The sequence below is a fragment of the Dama dama genome, chromosome 20 (assembly GCF_033118175.1).
Source record: "Dama dama isolate Ldn47 chromosome 20, ASM3311817v1, whole genome shotgun sequence".
Classification (NCBI taxonomy): domain Eukaryota; kingdom Metazoa; phylum Chordata; class Mammalia; order Artiodactyla; family Cervidae; genus Dama; species Dama dama.
The window spans coordinates 43,249,511-43,268,687 of record NC_083700.1 but is presented as its reverse complement, the minus strand read 5'-3'; the positions used below and the strand labels follow the sequence as shown (position 1 = coordinate 43,268,687).

Genomic DNA, 19,177 nt, shown 5'->3' with positions numbered 1-19,177 from the left:
CTTCCATCTCTTCCATTATTGTGCAACAATGCACAATAATGTCCACTTTTCCCTGCCTGTCACAACTGGCTTTAAAAAGAACTTTCTCATTATGCTTAAGTAGGGAACTGCATGTGGAAATATGGTCAAAAAGGGTTTTTTTCACTTAACCCAAACAAAGTGATTAACATAACCAAGCTGATGCAAATAGTTTTCAACACTTGATTTGAATATTTTGAATATGTCAGCTATCTCCCTGTGATATAATGCTAACTGATCTCAAATAATGTCTTGATTTGATTGCTATAAATTTCAAGTGGAGCCTGAATAAGGGCATGGTAACCCACTCCAGTATTCTTGCCTGGAGAATCCCCATGGACAGAGGAGCCTGGTGGGCTACCGTCCACAGGGTCATAAAGAATCGGACATGACTGAGCAACTAAGCACATAATATCCTTACTTTACACCAGAAATGAAAAGACAAGCCATAGACAAAAAATATTCACAATGCATATATCTGACAAAGGATTCATGTCCAGAATATACAAAGAACTCATACAAATCAATAAGGAAAACCATTAACTGCCCAATTAAAAATGGGCTAAAGGACTTCCCTGGTGGGCCAGTGGTTAAGACTCCACCTGCCAACGCAGAGGACACGGGTACGATCACTAGTACAGAACACTGCACACGCCGCAGGGCAACTAAGCACATGAGCCGCAGCTACTGAGTCTCCACCCCGGAGCCCACAGCCTCCAACCACTGAAGCCCGCACACCCTAGAGCACGCTCCGCAACAAGAGATGCCACCAACCAGTGAGAAGACCAGCACTGCAACCGGCCGCCGCAACTAAGGAAAGCCGGCACAGAGCAATGATAACCCAGCACAGCCAAAAATAAATAAATAAAAAAATTTTTTAAATGGACTAAAGACACAAATGGGCACTTCACAAGAAAACATCCAAGAGGTCAATATACATACAAAAAAAAAGTTCATTATTATGAGGTACCACTATACACCCATTGAATGGCAGTGTGACCTCAATATCCACTTTGGAAAATTGTGACAGTTTCTAACTAAAGCTAAACATACGCCTACACTAGAACCTCGACATTCTAGTCCTAAATATTGTATATACCCAAGTAAAATGAGTACATGTGTTCACAAACACACTAAAAGTAAGTTCTTAACAGTTTAATTAATAATGGCAGAATGTCAGAAACAATTCAAATGTCTACCAAGAGGAAAACAGATAATTTACGGCATATTCATATAATAGAATCCTGCACAACAACAAAAAGAAACAACACAAGAACATAACAATCTCAGAGACACTGTGTTACTGAGTAAAGCAAGCCACACACAAATCAGGATATACAGCATGTGTCCATCTATCTAAAGTTAAAGAACAGGCAAAACTAATCAATGATGACCAAAGTGATAAGCCTTCTGTGAGAGTAAAATGGATTGGGAAGGCACACAAGGGCCCCGAGAGGGGTGATACCATTTTCTGAATCTTAATTTGGGTGAAAAGTACACATAAACTGTTATCAAGTTGTACCCTTAAAAGCAAACATTAAGTGCATAAAAATAAAAATAAAATTTAATATTAAATAACAATTTAATAGAGAAATTAATGATATAAAAGGTATAAAATAAATCCACACTACAAAGCAGTAAAAAAAGTCATACAGAAAAATCAAAAGATATAAAATATAATCCACAGAAGAAATAGAAGGGGCTAAAGTCATATTAAAAGATACTTATCTTCACTAAAAAAATCTAAGAAATAATAAACTAAAACTAACACTACTACAATACCTATTACGCAGCAGATACTGAGAAGGCTGACAGCATCAGGAATATGTGTAAGTATGGTCATATGCTATCTTTGGGGTTCTATTTGGTACAACCTTTTTGGGTGGCAAATTTGCAATATCCATTAATATTTTATATGGATATATTGTAATCTCACTTCTAGGAATAAAAATGTTCACTGCAGTACTATTTGCAATAACCAAAATTTAAAGCATTTCAATCTCCACCAGTTAGGTAAGTACTTTAATAATTTCCTCTTATATCCAAATAATGAGTATTATTGAGCCATTTCCAAACTGATAAAAAATTGTATCTATGATATTGTTAAGGAGAAAAAGAATTACAATCACTGTATCCAGTAGACCTCATTGTTGCTGTTCAGTCGCTAAGTCTACCTGACCCTGCAAGCCCATGAACTGCAGCAAGCCAGGTTTTCCTGTCTTTCACTATCTCCTTGAGTTTGCTCAAACTCATCTCCATTGAGTCAGTGATACCATCCAACCATCTCATCCTCTGTTGCTCACTTCTCCTCTGGCCCTTAATCTTTCCCAGGTTCAGGGTCTTTTTCAATGAGTCAGCTCTTCACTGCAGGTGGCCAAAGTATTGAGGCTTCAGCTTCAGCACCAGTCCTTCCAATGAATATTCAGGGTTGATTTCCTTTAGAATTGACTGGTTTGATCTCCCTGCTGTCCAAGGGACTCTCAAGAGTCTTCTCCAACACAACAGTTCAAAAGCGAAAATTCTTCGGTGCTTAGCCTTCTTTATGGTTAAACTCTCACATACGTGGGCTTCCCTGATAGCTCAGCTGGGCAATGCAGAAGACCCCGGTTCAACTCCTGGGTCGGGAAGATCCCCTGGAGAAGGGATAGGCTACCCCACCCCCAGTATTCTTGGGCTCCCCTCTTGGCTCAGCTGGTAAAGAATCTGCCTGCAACATGGGAGACCTAGGTTCGATCCCTGGGTTGGGAAGATCCCCTGGAAAAGAGAACAGCTACCCACTCCAGTATTCTGGCCTGGAGAATTTCATGGACTGTATTATATATAGCGCAATGGGGTTGCAAAGAGTTGGACATGACTGAGTGACTTTCACTTTCACTTTTCACTTTTGGCTATACTGACCTTTGTCTGCAAAGTGATGTCTCTGCTTTTTAATACACTGTTTAGGTTTGTCATAGCTTTTCTTCCAAGGAGCAAGCGTCTTCTAATTTCATGTCTGCAGTCACCATCTGCAGTTATTTTGGAACCCAAGAAAATGATATCTGACACCGGTTTCCACTTTTTCCCTACCTTTTTGCCATGAAGTGGTGGGAACCTCGTTAACGTAGAACAAAACCAAAACTCAGATATGTGTGCACATATTTCCCAATTTACATATTTCTAAATTTATAAAAGACTATTTATAAATTATATATTATTTACATATATAGAGAAAAATTGGGGAAAACAAACATCAGGATGTTTAGAAGTTATCTCTGGATAGTTAAGATTTTTAAGGAGAGACAATTTTTATATACTTTTGTACTGTTTGAAAATTATTAACAAAATGACTAACAACAATAGTAAAATATTTGTCCATTTTTTAATATTCATACCTGCAAAGCTTTTTCCTTCTCATTCGTCAGTTCCTGAGAATGCTTATTTGACAATGTTGCTGTGTGCGATGCCCATTCATTCCGTAACTTATCCAGTTCTTGGATCTTTTCTGATAATGTCTATAGTAGAGTTCAGCACAAAATATTAAAATTCTTGAATATGTTATTAGATTGGAACATGATCATATTTGCAAAGGATATAAAAGAAAATGAAATCACATCTTTTCTTACATTCAAAGTCTTTTCTTACACAGATTTCTTTGTATTTAAAGAAATTAAGATTAGAATAAAAGCAATTTTAGAGTTAACATGGCCCACAGTATAACTATCACTAACCTTTTAGTTAAATCTGGCTCTTCACCACTCAATCCTCTCCTCTGGCATTAAGAAATAAAGCAACCCAGGGTAGAGCAAGTCAGTCATAAGTAGTACAGATGACCCTTAAACAACACACAGGTTTGAAATGTACAGATACATTTATACTCAGGTTTTTTTTTTTCAATAAATATGTACTACAGTACTACACAATCCATGGTTGGCTGAACCTGAGGATGTGGAAACACAGGTACGGAGGACTGACTACAGACTTATACAAGGATTTTCAACTGTGCAAAGGGCTGGTGTCCCTAGCCCCTGCGTTGTTCAAAGGTCAACTGTAGTTTACTTATACACCTAAAAACCGGTAACATGGGTTCCCAAGATGGGCCATATGGTGCAGGAAAATTTTCTACTTGAAGCCATGCAGCTTATCAGATACTTTTATCCTCAATTTCAAGGAGAAGTTATTATTGAAATGATGATTAATCTATCAGAAGAATTAATTCTAAACAGAAGGAAGGAAAGATTTAGAAGACAGGAACTGAAATGCCATTCAGACAAGAAGAATGAGGTGAAAAAAAGAGGAACAGAACTAACATGTGACAAATACTATACATTATTTAATGAAGACTTGAAGAGAATGTGTCATATATTGGGGATAACAGAAATGTTTGGATAGAATAAGAAGAAAAAGCACAGATTAAGATAATTAACTGGTAGGCGAAGGGTGACAAAAAGGAGGATGAATTCAACAGTAGCATGCTTTGAAAATAAAAATACACAAAAGCCTAGACTTGATTTAAGAAGTGATTCAGAGCCCATGTTTGGATGACTTACAAAGAAAAAATGAAACTTGAATTACCTTTTGTGTGAAATTCAGTTGCCTGGTAACATCATCCAGTGATTGTGTTAATGATAATTTTTCCTCCTATTTATAAAAATAATAAAATTATGCAGCTTACAATTTAATCATCTGTAACTGTGCTACACAAAGTACAATGAAGTATATAGCATCAGCACCAGCCTGGGCGTTTGTTAGAAAGAGAGAGAATCTCAGGCTCCGCCTCAGACCTTCTGATTTAGAATCTGCACTGGCAAGACCCCTGGATTTGCCTAATCTTAAATCCAGAGATGTACTGATTCATAGTATTTGACTTTCTGAAAACTCTAAAGAGGCATCCCAATGCTGTTTCCTTGAGTATATATTTTATATAGTTATAGAGCACTCTGTAATCTTCAAGATACTTTCATGTATTTTATCTCATTTAAGATAGCTCAGAGGGTAAATATTTCCACACATATCCACAAGTTAATGAAACCAAGACGCAACGAGATTAAGTGACCTGCTCAAAGTCACAGAAAATTAGTAAAAGCCCTGGGACCTAAGTTTCTCAATTCCTGGTCTATTTTATCTTCTAGTACCATGCCTAAAACAATAAAATAAAGTCAGTGTGTGTTATAAAAATTTCCTGGATACCTTTAAAAAGACTTTATTCAGAAAATAAAATCTAGTAGCAACATAGCTTTTCAGTGGATTACCAGAGAGCTCTGGGACTTACTTTAAAAAAATAATTTAAATTTAAATCTTACCTTGCTACATTTCAAACAGTCTGCTAGAAATTTCTTTATTTCCACATCATTTCCAGGTAAAAGTTTTAGTGAGAGGTGTGTCAGATGTTTAAAAGGATTTGTCTCTACCACATTTAAAAAAGCAGGTGAGTTATCCAAAATAGCTTCTGTAGAAACTAACTGCAGCAAAAACCTTTGAAGAGAAAGTGTCACATAACACATTTATGAAACGGTGACAACTCTCCCATTGAATCTTGAGCCCCACTGGATTATCAATGATTAAAAGGATCAGAAAAAGGAGCATCCTGCTATGACCCACCTCCCAGAATATTGGAAATAAAAGCAAAAATAAACAAATGGGACCTAATGAAACTTAAAAGCTTTTGCACTACAAAGGAAACTATAAGTAAGGTGAAAAGACAGCCCTCAGATTGGGAGAAAATAATAGCAAATGAAGCAACAGACAAAGGATTAATCTCAAAAATATACAAGCAACTCCTGCAGCTCAATTCCAGAAAAATAAATGACCCAATCAAAAAATGGGCCAAAGATCTAAACAGACATTTCTCCAAAGAAGACATACAGATGGCTAACAAACACATGAAAAGATGCTCAACATCACTCATTATCAGAGAAATGCAAATCAAAACCACAATGAGGTACCATTACACGCCAGTCAGGATGGCTGCTATCCAAAACTCTACAAGCAATAAATGCTGGAGAGGGTGTGGAGAAAAGGGAACCCTCTTACACTGTTGGTGGGAATGCAAACCAGTACAGCCACTATGGAGAACAGTGTGGAGATTTCTTAAAAAACTGGAAATAGAACTGCCATATGACCCAGCAATCCCACTTCTGGGCATACACACTGAGGAAACCAGATCTGAAAGAGACACGTGCACCCCAATGTTCATCGCAGCACTGTTTATAATAGCCAGGACATGGAAGCAACCTAGATGCCCATCAGCAGATGAATGGATAAGGAAGCTGTGGTACATATACACCATGGAATATTACTCAGCCGTTAAAAAGAATTCATTTGAATCAGTTCTAATGAGATGGATGAAACTGGAGCCCATTATACAGAGTGAAGTAAGCCAGAAAGATAAAGAACATTACAGCATACTAACACATATATATGGAATTTAGGAAGATGGTAATGATAACCCTATATGCAAGACAGAAAAAGAGACACAGAAGTACAGAACAGACTTTTGAACTCTGTGGGAGAAGGTGAGGGTGGGATGTTTCAAAAGAACAGCATGTATATTATCTATAGTGAAACAGATCACCAGCCCAGGTGGGATGCATGAGACAAGTGCTCGGGCCTGGTGCACTGGGAAGACCCAGAGGAATCGGGTGGAGAGGGAGGTGGGAGGGGGGATCGGGATGGGGAATACATGTAACTCCATGGCTGATTCATGTCAATGTATGACAAAACCCACTGCAATGTTGTGAAGTAATTAGCCTCCAACTAATAAAAATAAATGAAAAAAATAAAATTTAAAAAAAAAAAAGAAAAGAAAAAGGAGCATCCTGGACTCAAAAAGGCCAACATGAAAGGACTCCCAACAGTAAAACTGGATTAGTGTAAATAGCAAAATGGATACTTATCTACTGATTGAAAACAGTGAATATATAAATGTCCATGAGTTCATAATGAGAAACAGATAAGGAGAGAAAGCAAAAGACTAAAAACAAAAACAAATAAAAAACCCATTGAAACCACAAAGCCAACTAGAGTAACAATCCTGACTCTGAAAACTGACAATTTAAAAATAAGAGCTGAAAAAAAATTAGTAAGTACAAATAAGAACTGAGCATTTATCCCTTTCTGTATGAATTTTCAGAGTAATCAAATAGCTCTTACTGATGAAGAAAGTTATTTTTCATAGAAGAATTATACCTAATAAATATAGAAAGATGGAATTGGAAAAGCGTAATTTTGTACTTACTAATGAAATAATTCATTCAAACAAGAATCACCAATTGATGAACCTTATAGATAAAAGGTTGGAAAGCTTTACAAAGAAATGATCAGGGAGGGGGGATCGGGATGGGGAATACGTGTAAATCTATGGCTGATTCATATCAATGTATGACAAAACCCACTGAAATGTTGTGAAGTAATTAGCCTCCAACTAATAAAAAAAAAAAAGAAAAAAAAAAAAAAAGAAATGATCAGGTGTTAGCACTAAACAAATACGGATACACTTGGACCCCAAAATCTTATTCTTCCCTTTCCCGAGTTCATCAGAAAAACATACACTTGAACACTAACAACAAACTATCAAAAAGAGAAACTAAGGAAACAATCCCACTTACAACTGCACCAGAAAGAATAAAATTTCTAGGAATAAACCTACCTAAAGAAGGCGGCAGATCTGTAATCAGTAAACTGTAACACAAGACACTGATGAAAGATATACCATGGATTAATTAGTATAAATAGTGAAATGGATTGAAAGAATTAATTTTGTTAAAATGACCACACTACCCAAGGCAACTGGCAGATTCAGTGCAGTCCCCATCCATTCTCCAAGGGCATTGTTCACAAAACTAGACCAAAAAAATTTTGAATTTGTATGGAGAAGGAAATGGCAACCCACTCCAGTGTTCTTGCCTGGAGAATCCCAAGGACGGAGGAGCCTGGTGAGCTGCAGTCTATGTGGTCACACAGAGTCGGACACGACTGAAGTGACTTAGCAGCAGCGGCAGCAGCATGGAAACACAAAAGACCTCGAATAGGCAAAACAATCTTGAGAAAGAAGAACAGACTACCTTGACGAATCATGCTTCCTATCTTCACACCTTACGAAAAGCCATGAAGTCAAAACAGTCTGGTTTGGCAGACTGGCACAAAAACAGACACTGATCAATAGAACAGATCCATAAAATAGATCAATGGAACAGAACAGAGAGCCCAGAAATAAACCCACACATTTATAATTAATTAACCTACCACAGAGAAGGCAAGAATACACAACAGGGAAAGACAGTCTTGTCAGTAAGTTGTGCTGGAAAACTGGACAGCTACATGTAAAAGAATAATATAGAACATTCTCTAACATCATACACAAAAATAAAACTCGGATTCCCCCGGTGGTCCCTGTAGCTCAAACAGTAAAGAATTTGCCTGCAATGCAGGAGACCAGGGTTCAATCCCTGGGTTGGGAAGTTCCTCTGGAGAAGTGAATGCAATCCACTCCAGTACTCTTGCCTGGAGAATACCACGGACAGAGAAGTGTGGGGGGCTACCGCACATGGGGTCGCAAAAAGCCTTACACGACTGAGCGACTAACACGCACACACCAATGGTTAAGAACCCGCCTGCCCATGCAGGGGACACGGGTTCAGTCTCTGCTCCGGGAAGACCGCACATGCTGCAGGCAACTAAGCCCCTGCACCACAACTGCTGATTCTGCGCTCCCGAGCTCACACACTGCAACCACTGAGGACTGTGCCCTGGAGCGCACGCTCAAGGAGAGGAGCCACCTCGACGAGAAGCCCACACGCGGCAACTAGAGAAAGCGCAGCAACGGAGACCCAGCGCAGCCAGGTATAAATAAATAAATAGAGTTCTTAAACAAATTAACTCAAGATGGATTAAAGACCAAAAGGTAAGACCAGAAATCATAAAACTCCTAGAAGAAAACACAGGTGGAACATTCTCTAACATAAATTGTAGCATTTTTTGTTTTTTGTCTCCCAAAACAAAAGTAAATAAAAGCAAATTAAACAAATGGGACCTAAGCAAACTTAAAAAGCTTTTTCACAGCAAAGGAAAACAGCAACAAAACAAAGAGACAATCTACTGAACCGGAGAAGATACTTGCAAATGATATGACCAATAAGGGGTAATATCCAAACTATATAAACAGCTTACACAACTCAATATGAAAAAAATAAACAAACTGACTAAAAAATGGGCAGAAGACCTGAAAAGACATTTTTCAAAGACACACAGATAGCCAACAGGTACATGAAGATACTCAACATGGCTAATCATCAAGGAAATGCAAATCAAAACCACAATGAGATATTACCTTATATCTGTCAGAATGGCTATCATCAAAAAGAACACAAATAATGAATGTTGACAAGCATGTGGAGAAAAGGGAACTTTCCAACACCGTTTGTGAAAAAAAAATATGTGAGGCAGGTTTCTCAAAAAACTAAAATAGAACTGTCATATGACCTAGCAATTCCATTCCTGGGTTCATATTTGAAATAAAAACACTAATTCAAAAAGATACATGAACCCCAATATTCACAGCAGTATTATGAAGCTTGACTTAAAACTCAATAATCAGAAAACTAAGATTATGGCATCTGGTCCCTTCACTTCATGGCAAAGTCATGAGAAAACAATGGAAACAATGACAGACTTTATTTTGGGGGGCTCCAAAATCACTGCAGATGGTGACTGCAGCCATGAAATTAAAAGACACTTGCTCCTTGGAAGAAAAGTTATGTCCAACCTACACAGCAAATTAAAAAGCAGAGGCAAAAAAAAAAAAAAAGCAGAGGCACTTTGCCAACAAAGGTCCATCCTGTCAAGGCTATGGTTTTTCCAGTAGTCATTTATGGATGTGTGAGTTGGACTATAAAGAAAGCTGAAGGACGAAGAATTGATGCTTTTGAACTGTCGTGTTGGAGAAGACTCCTGAGAGTCCCTTGGACAGCAAGGAGATCCAACAAGTCCATCCTAAATGAAATCAGTCCCGAATATTCATTGGAAGGACTGATGCTGAAGCTGAAACTCCAATACTTTGGCCACCTGATGCGAAGAACTGACTTGTTGGAAAAGACCCTGATGCTGCGAAAGATTGAAACTGGAGGAGAGGGGGACAACAGAGGATGAGATGGTTGGATGGCATGACCGACTCAATGGACATGAGTTTCGGTAAACTCCAGGAGTTGGTGATGGACAGGGAGGCCTGGCATGCCACAGTCCATGGGGTCGCAAAGAGTCAGACACAACTGAGCAACTGAACTGAACTGAACTGAAGATATGAAGGCAACCCAAGTGTCCATCAACAGATGAATGAATCAAGAAGATGTGGTATACACATATTCTTGATATGTGTGTGTGCATATATATATATATACACACACAGCAGACTACTACTCAGCTACAAAAAAAGAATGAAATTTTGCCATTTACAACAACATGGATAAACCGAGAGGGTATTATGCTAAAGTGAAATAAGTCAGGAAAGACAAATACTGCATATCGCTAATATGAGAAATCTAAAAAATACAACAAACTAGTAAATATAACAAAAAGAAACAGAGATAGAGAACTAGTGGTTACCAGCAGGCAAAGGGAAGGAGGAGGCAATTCAGGGATTGAGGATTAAGAGGTACAAACTGCTATGTACGAAGTAAATAAGCTACTAGGATATATTGTACAACACAGGGAATATGGCCAATATTTTATAATAACTATAAATAGAATGTAACCTTGGTAAAAAACACATACTTGATGCTATTAAATATTTCAGATAACTTTAATGGCTTTGTCAAGATATGAAAATTAGGGGGTAAATATTTCTGATTTTATAAATTTGATATTTACGAAGCTCTTAGCACAGCTGGAAAAGAGACACAGATACTCAAAATACATAGAATATTTCGTCATCAACTTGTCTTACAAAGAAAGAGTCTGTCTTGAGAGAAGTTTAATGATAATAGTGCTTTCCTGAGACTTACCTTGGAATGTCTTTCGCGTATTCTTGAGTACACTGCTGAAGGAGATCTATGAATTTTTGTGGGAAAGCTAAGAAGTCTACCAGAAGACCTTGCTGGAATTTTAAACTATACAGAAAACAGGAAAAGAAATTTTTTCTTTTAGAATTTTAATTACTGTATGTAATTATAAATAACATCCTGAAAGGTTATTTTTTTATTTACTGAACACCCATCATAGTCAAGAACTAAGCTAGAAAACTTTGATTTTTATAGAGCTTATTCAATGGGAGAGAAAAGGTCAATAAATCTAGATAAAGCTCCAAATTTCTGAGCTGTTTTAAACAGAATGCTAATAATCTATGAAATATGTATTTTCAAAAACAGCCTGAAAAATTACAGTATAAATAGTCCAGTGATCCCCAAATACTTAATTGTTCTTAATGAGTATGTGTTTCAAAGGAATAGCACTGATACATACATAAAACTTAAAAACTTACTTATTCCTAGATTAAATATAAGATAAAAAAATAAATTTAGTTACCTCTGAAAATCTTCCTCTGAAATAACAAGGTTATATAGAAAAAATGGATCCGCATCATCAGTCAGACGGATAACTAAATCCTAAAAGAAAGATCGCTATTTTTAATGTTTTCAGTTGATCCAGCTTTCAGAGTACTTTCTTCCTCCATGAAAGTGAAATCACAATAGCATCAGGGTATCTCTGTCATAGCTCAGACGGCTCTGCTTTCTGGTGCCGCTAGGTTTTTAATGTCTTTGGAGATTTTAGCATCTTAAACAGGGGTGGATACTCTGCTCCTTGAGAGCCACATGGGGTGCAAGGTGAGAAGGGATGGGGTCTATAAAAGTTTAGAAAGGTGATAACGATAACCCTATATGCAGAACAGAAAAAGAGACACAGAAATACAGAACAGACTTTTGAACTTTGTGGGAGAATGTGAGGGTGGGATATTTCAAAAGAACAGCATGTATACTATCTATGGTGAAACAGATCACCAGCCCAGGAGGGATGCACGAGACAAGTGCTCCGGCCTGGTGCACTGGGAAGACCCAGAGGAATCGGGTGGAGAGGGAGGTGGGAGGGGGGATCGGGATTGAGAATACATGTAAATCCATGGCTGATTCATATCAATGTATGACAAAACCCACTGGAAAAAAAAATAATAATAATAAAAAAAAAAAAAAGAAGAAAATTCAAAAAAAAAAAAAAAAAAAAGTTAATTAAATGCTAGGAGCTGAAAGTTGAAGAATATCATTCTACCAGAGGCTTAGGAAAGTTCAGACCTACCTCTTACTCCACTAAGATAATGTGACAAAAATATTCTTTACCACTGATGTCACATTCAAGTGTATTTTCAGTTTCCCTCAAGTTAATTGTCCGGTATTTCCAAAATGGCAAATACATCAGCAGAAATGACAGTCATCTACCCTAGATAAGAAAGGAGCATTTGTTTCTCAGGCAGAGGACAGGGGTATCAGGTGACAGGTTGCCAGGGTTTCTTCCTAAAAGCCTATTCTCTACCACTCCAGGTGGCCACTGATGTGGAACCCCCATCTGTTTTCAAGTTTTAAATGAAGTGAATATCTTTCACAAAGACCACTTTTCAGGAAGTTAAATTTACTGTATGGCAGATCATCACAGCATCTAAAGCCAACGGAAAAGTACTGTACTTCAGAAAACACCGGCAGAAGGAAAACAGGACAGGCAAGATGTCAGAGCACTAATACAGCATAAGCATTCAGGTTAAGAATGAGTTTCTGCCTTGAAATAAAATCTACTCGTGGCTACTGAGGAATTGCTAAGGTCCTAGAAAAATGTAAACCACTTATGAGTAGAGCTAGAAAATAAAGAGGTACAGCAAGCACAAGGAATAAATATAAGAATATATAATGTCTTCCCTGGAAAATCTGTGGTTCAGCTGGTAAGGAATCCGCCTGCAATGCAGGAGACCTGGGTTTGATCCCTGGGTTGGGAAGATCCCCTGGAAAAGGGAAAGGCTACCCACTCCAGTATTCTGGCCTGGAGAATCCCATATAATCCATGGGGTCAGTCCACGGGGTCTCAAAGAGTCAGTCGGACACAACTGAGAGACTTTCACTCTCACTTTTTCACCCTGGAAAATTAGCAATCTAGGTATTTGCTCTGTCTCAGAAGGCTTTGTTGTTAAAGCAGCTTTATTTAAATATTTTTTTAAACCCACCCCAAGATGCTATAAAAAAAACTGAAGCTGTTACTAACACTATTAGATCTTTGAATATGTTAAGAGAAAGCTATAACACAGAGAAAACAGATGTATTTCTTCACCCTCCTTTCTATACCACATCTCTGTTAATGATTCACACTCTTAAATCAGATATAAGACTGATGCTCTTAACAACTATTGTCAAAAGGCAAAAAGATTCAAGAACAAGAACAAGAACAAAAAGATTCAAGATTCAAGAACATCTCCCTGCAGTGCTTCAATTCATTCTATACTCACATTTACATGAAATGCCAGTTCTACAGGATAGCAATATATATTCAAGTAACTTTAAAAAGTGCAATGAAGGAATCCCCAAGCAGTTAGGACTCCAAGCTTCCACAGAAGGGATATGGGTTTGATCCCTGGTCTGGGAACTAAGATCCCTCAAGCTATGTGCTGCAGCCAAAAAACTACAATGCAGAAAACCTAAGGAGACTGTTGTCCCAATCTCCAACTCTTGCATGCTTTAGAAATATATGATGTACTATCTCTCAGTTGTTGTCGTAGATTTTACCACCCTAGATCTGCAAGTTATAAAATGGCCCAAAATTAAAAAGCAAGATGATATTAACAAAAGATCTCACATTCTTAAAGAATGAAAACAACGATAATGTACAAAATTACCATACTTCAGAAAAAGAAAAATATTTATTTCAAAATATATAATACCGACCTTTCTGTGAACAGGGTTAGAAACTGATTGTAGTTCAATGCTCAGTCTAATACTCACTCTCCTGTATGAAAAGATATGCCCAACTATCAGAAACATTCACATGATACATTATCACTACCATTTGTATAGCTAACATTTTCCCTTTTAAGCCACAAGATCCTCCACAGGTTGCCCCTAACTTATAAATACATGTTTGGAAAACACGATGGATTTGAAATTTAATTTCCTGTTTTTCCGAAAGTAATCAGGTTTTTAACTTAGGCTAAATTTTTTCTCTCCTGTAAAGAGAGACTGTTGTGAGGATTAAATGAGATAAATGATATGGAAAGCCTATTATCAGCTCGGTATACAACCTCACTGGACTGATTTTCAAATAGCATCTACTGAAAAGCAAACCATCAGGTTTACAATGATTTTTCACATAAAAATATGAACTGAAAATAAAAAATAAAAAACTGAAATGACCAAATTAATTTATTTGAGATATCATTTGAAAATTAGAATACTCTGAATGTCTGCAACCAAGGAAATAAGATAACACACTCACTTATGTATACACACACACACAAACTGTTCAGATCCACAAACTACAATGTTCAACGGACTCTCCATACAATATACTCACAGAAGTACCATCAACAAGTTAATTATCTATCTAATCCTAGAGTAACTCTAAATCCTAAAAGAAAAAAAAAAGAAAAAACACAGCTTTCTGCATATTCTGTACTGCATCTAAGAAAATCCAGTATCAAACAGAGGCATATAAATAAAGGTGTTCATAAACATTAATCAAACTGAGCAAAAATGTAAAAAAAAAAAACACCTCAGGAAATAAAGGGGGTAATGGTGAAAAAAACATCTCTGCACAAGTGGTTCTCAAACTATTCTGCTAGAATTAAATAATAATGGTCTTTTCCTGATGTGAGGGAAAATAAATCAAATTTGTTCGATTTTAAGTTATTCTTTTAAAGATGTGTTTTAAACTTTTTTCACATTCTACCACAGAAGTACATACATAACAACTGAGTGTTGATGGAAAAACCTGGTAATAGTTGACTCAGGCTAGAGTCAATAGTTTAGTTTTTTATGCTCTTGACTTGCAGTTTACATTGGTTCAATGCATGTCATTTTAGTTAAATTTCTTATTGAACATATGACTGGATGTTAAATTTTAGTTCACATGATGAGATTACCATAATCTGTATATTAATATCTAAAAAAGAGTAAACAGTACCAGTAAACAACACAAAGATAGGAAGAATCATCTCTAAATAAGAGAATGTTTCATTTCTATTTTTCTAGTATCTACAGCAATATATGTGAAAATATTAAGTTCCTACTCCAATTCCATTTATGTATTCTTAGGCGGTGGTGGGCGGGGTGGGGGGGTGCAGGGGGAGGAACACGATGACTTTCAATTTCCTAACTTATAAGAAAAGTGAACCCAGTTAGGTTTGTGAGGGCCTTTCAGCTCTGCAATGTCATCATGTTTGCTTTTCATCTTCTGAGGTTTTTCCTAGTACATACTGCCATAGTGATATGACACTGTGGTTGATAACTTTACACTTGTTAAAATGTGCGGGTTTCTCAGGTAGCTCGGTGGTAAAGAATCCGCCTGCCAATGCAAGAGATGCAGGAAGATCCCCTGGAGTAGGAAACGGCAACCCACTCCAGTATCCTTGCCTACAGAATTCCATGAACAGAGGAGCCTGGCAGGCTACAGTCCATGGGGGTCACAAAGAGTAGGATATGACTGAGCGAGTAACACACACATTCCTAAAGCCTATATGCATTAGATGATGGGAGGGAAAAGAAGGGAACCCCATAAATTAAAACTATTCTCCACATTCATTTCAAAAACCTCCACAGCAATAACTTGTAGGAAAATGTGAGCTTTCAGAGGATCTGAAATCAGAAATCTTTCCTCCACTGTAATGGTTAACATCATAGGAACATTATAAAACAAGTTTAAAAAGCAATTTAAAAAATGCTGTTTCTCAAAATAAATGTCATAAATCTGCATAACACCCTCCCTGTCAGTTAGATTTGGCATTAGCAGAACTGGATTCTAGCCACCTCTGCCACCTAATAGTTCTGACCTTAAACTCCCAATTCAAACAAAAGCTGCTCTAAGCCAGGTACTATGCTGGGTGCCAGGGATACAAACAGAAATAAACATGGTTCATGATCTCACATTGAGATCATATTAAATGACTTTATCCTAGACTTGCTTCTGATGGTATTCTAAGGCTTTAATACACACACTATTAAGTGTCTGCCAGGCACCCTGCTTATATCGACTTATTTAACAACAATCTTGTTAAGTAAATATTATCTCTGTCATTCAAAGAAAGAACCTGAGATGCACAGAGTAGCAAATTTGGGTAAGGTCACAATGCAGAGCCCAAATCAGAACTCAAATCTTTCACTTATACCATGCTATCTAACAAACAAATAAGAACAATTAGTTTCAACTTAGGCAACTTTGAAAACGTCCCTATAAAGAAAGAATTTAAGACAGACATAGAAGCCGTGAAAGAAAAAGCATCTGAGGTAGAAGGAAGAGCTGGAGTAAAGGTAAAGTATTTAGACAGTATCAGGTACACTCAGAGGATAGCACATAGCCCTGCATGACTGCTATATTGGGAAGAGGAGCTTAAGGGGAAAAAAAATGAAAAAACAGGTTGGTGTCAAACCATGGGCTCCAAAATTTTGTACCACTTTTCTCCAGACATAGTTCTCTGAGCACTACCAGTCTTCAACTGAAGTTCCTTCTTCTCTATGACTTTAGTTCCTTTGCATTACTTCATGCATTAGTCACTCTTCAATAATAGCTAATGGTTAGTGAATGCTCCTAAGTTCCAGGCACTGTTCTAAGTACTTTATATGTATTATTTTATGCTCATAATAATCCCACAAAGCAGGTAGTTTATTTTTATCAATTATAAGGATGAGGCACAGAGAAGTAAGAAAAATTGTACAAAATTAAGCACTAACTGGTAAAGTGGAATCTAACCAGTGTGGCTCCATAGCCTATTTTTTTTTAATGTACAAAACAAAGAGATTATAAATCCTTTTTTTAAAATTGAAGTACAGTTGATGTACAATGTTGTATTAATTTCTACTGTACAGCAAAGTGACTCAATCATACATACCTTTTCTTTTGCACATTTTTTTTCCATTATGGTTTATCACAGGATATTAAACATAGTCTCGGACCTTGTTGTTTATCACAGCCTGAACTCCTAACCTGTGCTATACTACCTCTAAATGGAAGAACTTTTTGTTTCCACTATTAAAGTGAGTTCCTTGAGGGCTAGAATGAAAATAGCTTTGTTGCTGTTGCTGTCATTGAAGGAAGGTGGTAAGGAGGAGAAGAGCTTTATATTCTCAGCACCTAGGACAGTGCTTGGTACACAGCAGACTTTCATAAATATTTGTTGAGCTGAACTGGCCTTGACTACTTAACTAGAGTCTGGACTATTTTTCCCATAAGAGGTTGGCAAACTTTATCTGTAAAGGGTCAGATAGTAAATATTTTCGGCTTTGCCAGCCATAAGGTCTCTGTCACATTTACTCATTTCTCTCCCTATACCACAAAAACAGCAATAGACAATTCTTAAACAAATGAGAATGGCTGAATTTAATAAAACTTTGTTTACAAAAAAAGGCAATGGGCTAAGGAGCTTCAATACTGGAATCAGAAATTATGCCCCCCACCTTTCTTTTTTCTTTCTATAATCATTCTAGAACATGGCTATCCAATAGAGATACAGTGGAGCCACAAATATAAGGCACATATATAATTTTTAACTTTCTAGAAGTCACATTAAAAAAACATATTGCTCATAGTAAGTCTTCAGTCTACTGTGCATTTTACTCTTATGTACCTTAGTTCACTTTAGATCCATTTCAAATGTCAACTATAGTTGCTCCCATAGAGTGGCTCCCATATTCAGCAGCACAAGAGAACCACCAAGTAACCTACAGATCTCCACTTAATAGCTGCTGGTCTTGGTACCATCTCCTTGCCTGGCCTGCCAGTTGATCTTGAACCTAATTCTGAACTATACACCAGTTTCACATTACTGGTAGCTCAATATATCAATGTTTTCATTTTTAGTCACATTTCACACCTGATCCTCCTAAAAACAACCATGTAGGTAGGCATGTTATATCAGTTTTACAAATGAGAAAAATCAGTTTTACAAATGAGACAGCTGCCACTCTGGTGAAACAGATAAAATTGAAGTCTCCTGACTTCTTGCCAAGATCTCTCTACTTAAGCCTCAACAGCACCACCTCATTTGTCAAAGGTGTAATTTTGCATTTATCTGTGAGACTATTTCCTACCCCCACTAGCATGTGAACTCCACGAACGCAAGGACTTTTTCCTGACCATTGCATCCCCAGTGCCCAGCAGGTGTTTTGCAAATATGCAATATTTGTTTAATGGATAAAAGAAATTACGGTTTTCCCCAATCGTCTTTAGTCTATTAAAAGTAATTTATCTTATTTCTAGTAACTAATGTGAAAAAGAAGCAATATACCATATAGTTGATTAAATCGAAGCTTAATTTACTTCCAATATAACTCAAAAAAGAGTGGAAAAATGGCTGGGAACCAAGGCCTGAGTTCGAGTGCCGGCCCTGCGTTGAACTCGTAAGCCCTAGAGTAAATTAATTTTCTGTGCAGGAATTTTTATCTGTCAAAGAGCAAAGGGCTATAATGTCCACGATAACGTTTAGAGATAAGTTTTTCTTTAAATCAATTTGATGCAGGTCAGCGTCCCATTCCTCACATACTTCCCTTCTCGGCGACGGAGAACTTACTTAGTGAGAGAGAGCCAGGTCCCAGGTAGGTCTCTCTCCGGGGACTCCGGCGGGACACCCTGCCGCAGACCGCTGAGCACTGGCGGGGGCCGCCATCTTTCCCCTTGGCCCGACCCCAACCGCCACCCACGGGCACGGGGTAACGCGAACCTCACCTCTCCTCGCAGTCTCTGCATTTCACCTGCAACGGGACGAGTTGCTGGAACAAAATCTGGCTCATGCTGAACCGCTGCCCTGGCCAGTGTGCGAAAAAATACAACACAACAGGCCCCCTGCGATATTAGCCTGAAAGACTTCCGGGTCCTGTAAAGTTTGAGTTTGCCGCTCTGCTTCCGCGGAGGAGGCGGGGAAAGAGAAACAGAAGGAATACGAAGGAGGTTTGGACCTCGCCGGCCACCATCAACTTCTTCCGGTTTTACAAAGCTGGGGTGGTAAAGTTCC

General features: G+C 37.7%; 1 protein-coding gene across 4 annotated transcripts in view; it reads right to left on the bottom strand.

The window, feature by feature from the left end:
- Positions 1-19,177, bottom strand: part of SASS6 (SAS-6 centriolar assembly protein) — a 45,410-nt gene extending 26,233 nt beyond the window's left edge. For 3 of the 4 annotated variants that reach the window (XM_061121296.1, XM_061121297.1, XM_061121295.1), the window contains exons 1-7: positions 18,892-19,095; positions 13,905-13,965; positions 11,512-11,591; positions 10,992-11,096; positions 5,298-5,469; positions 4,570-4,635; positions 3,390-3,509 (exon numbers count right to left, since the gene is read on the bottom strand). In XM_061121296.1, the coding sequence (XP_060977279.1) occupies positions 3,390-3,509; positions 4,570-4,635; positions 5,298-5,469; positions 10,992-11,096; positions 11,512-11,591; positions 13,905-13,965; positions 18,892-18,956 (669 nt within the window). In that variant the 5' untranslated portion in view covers positions 18,957-19,095. Of the gene's footprint in view, positions 1-3,389; positions 3,510-4,569; positions 4,636-5,297; positions 5,470-10,991; positions 11,097-11,511; positions 11,592-13,904; positions 13,966-18,891 lie in introns of all 4 variants that reach the window. The other variant, XM_061121298.1, reaches the window with a different exon arrangement.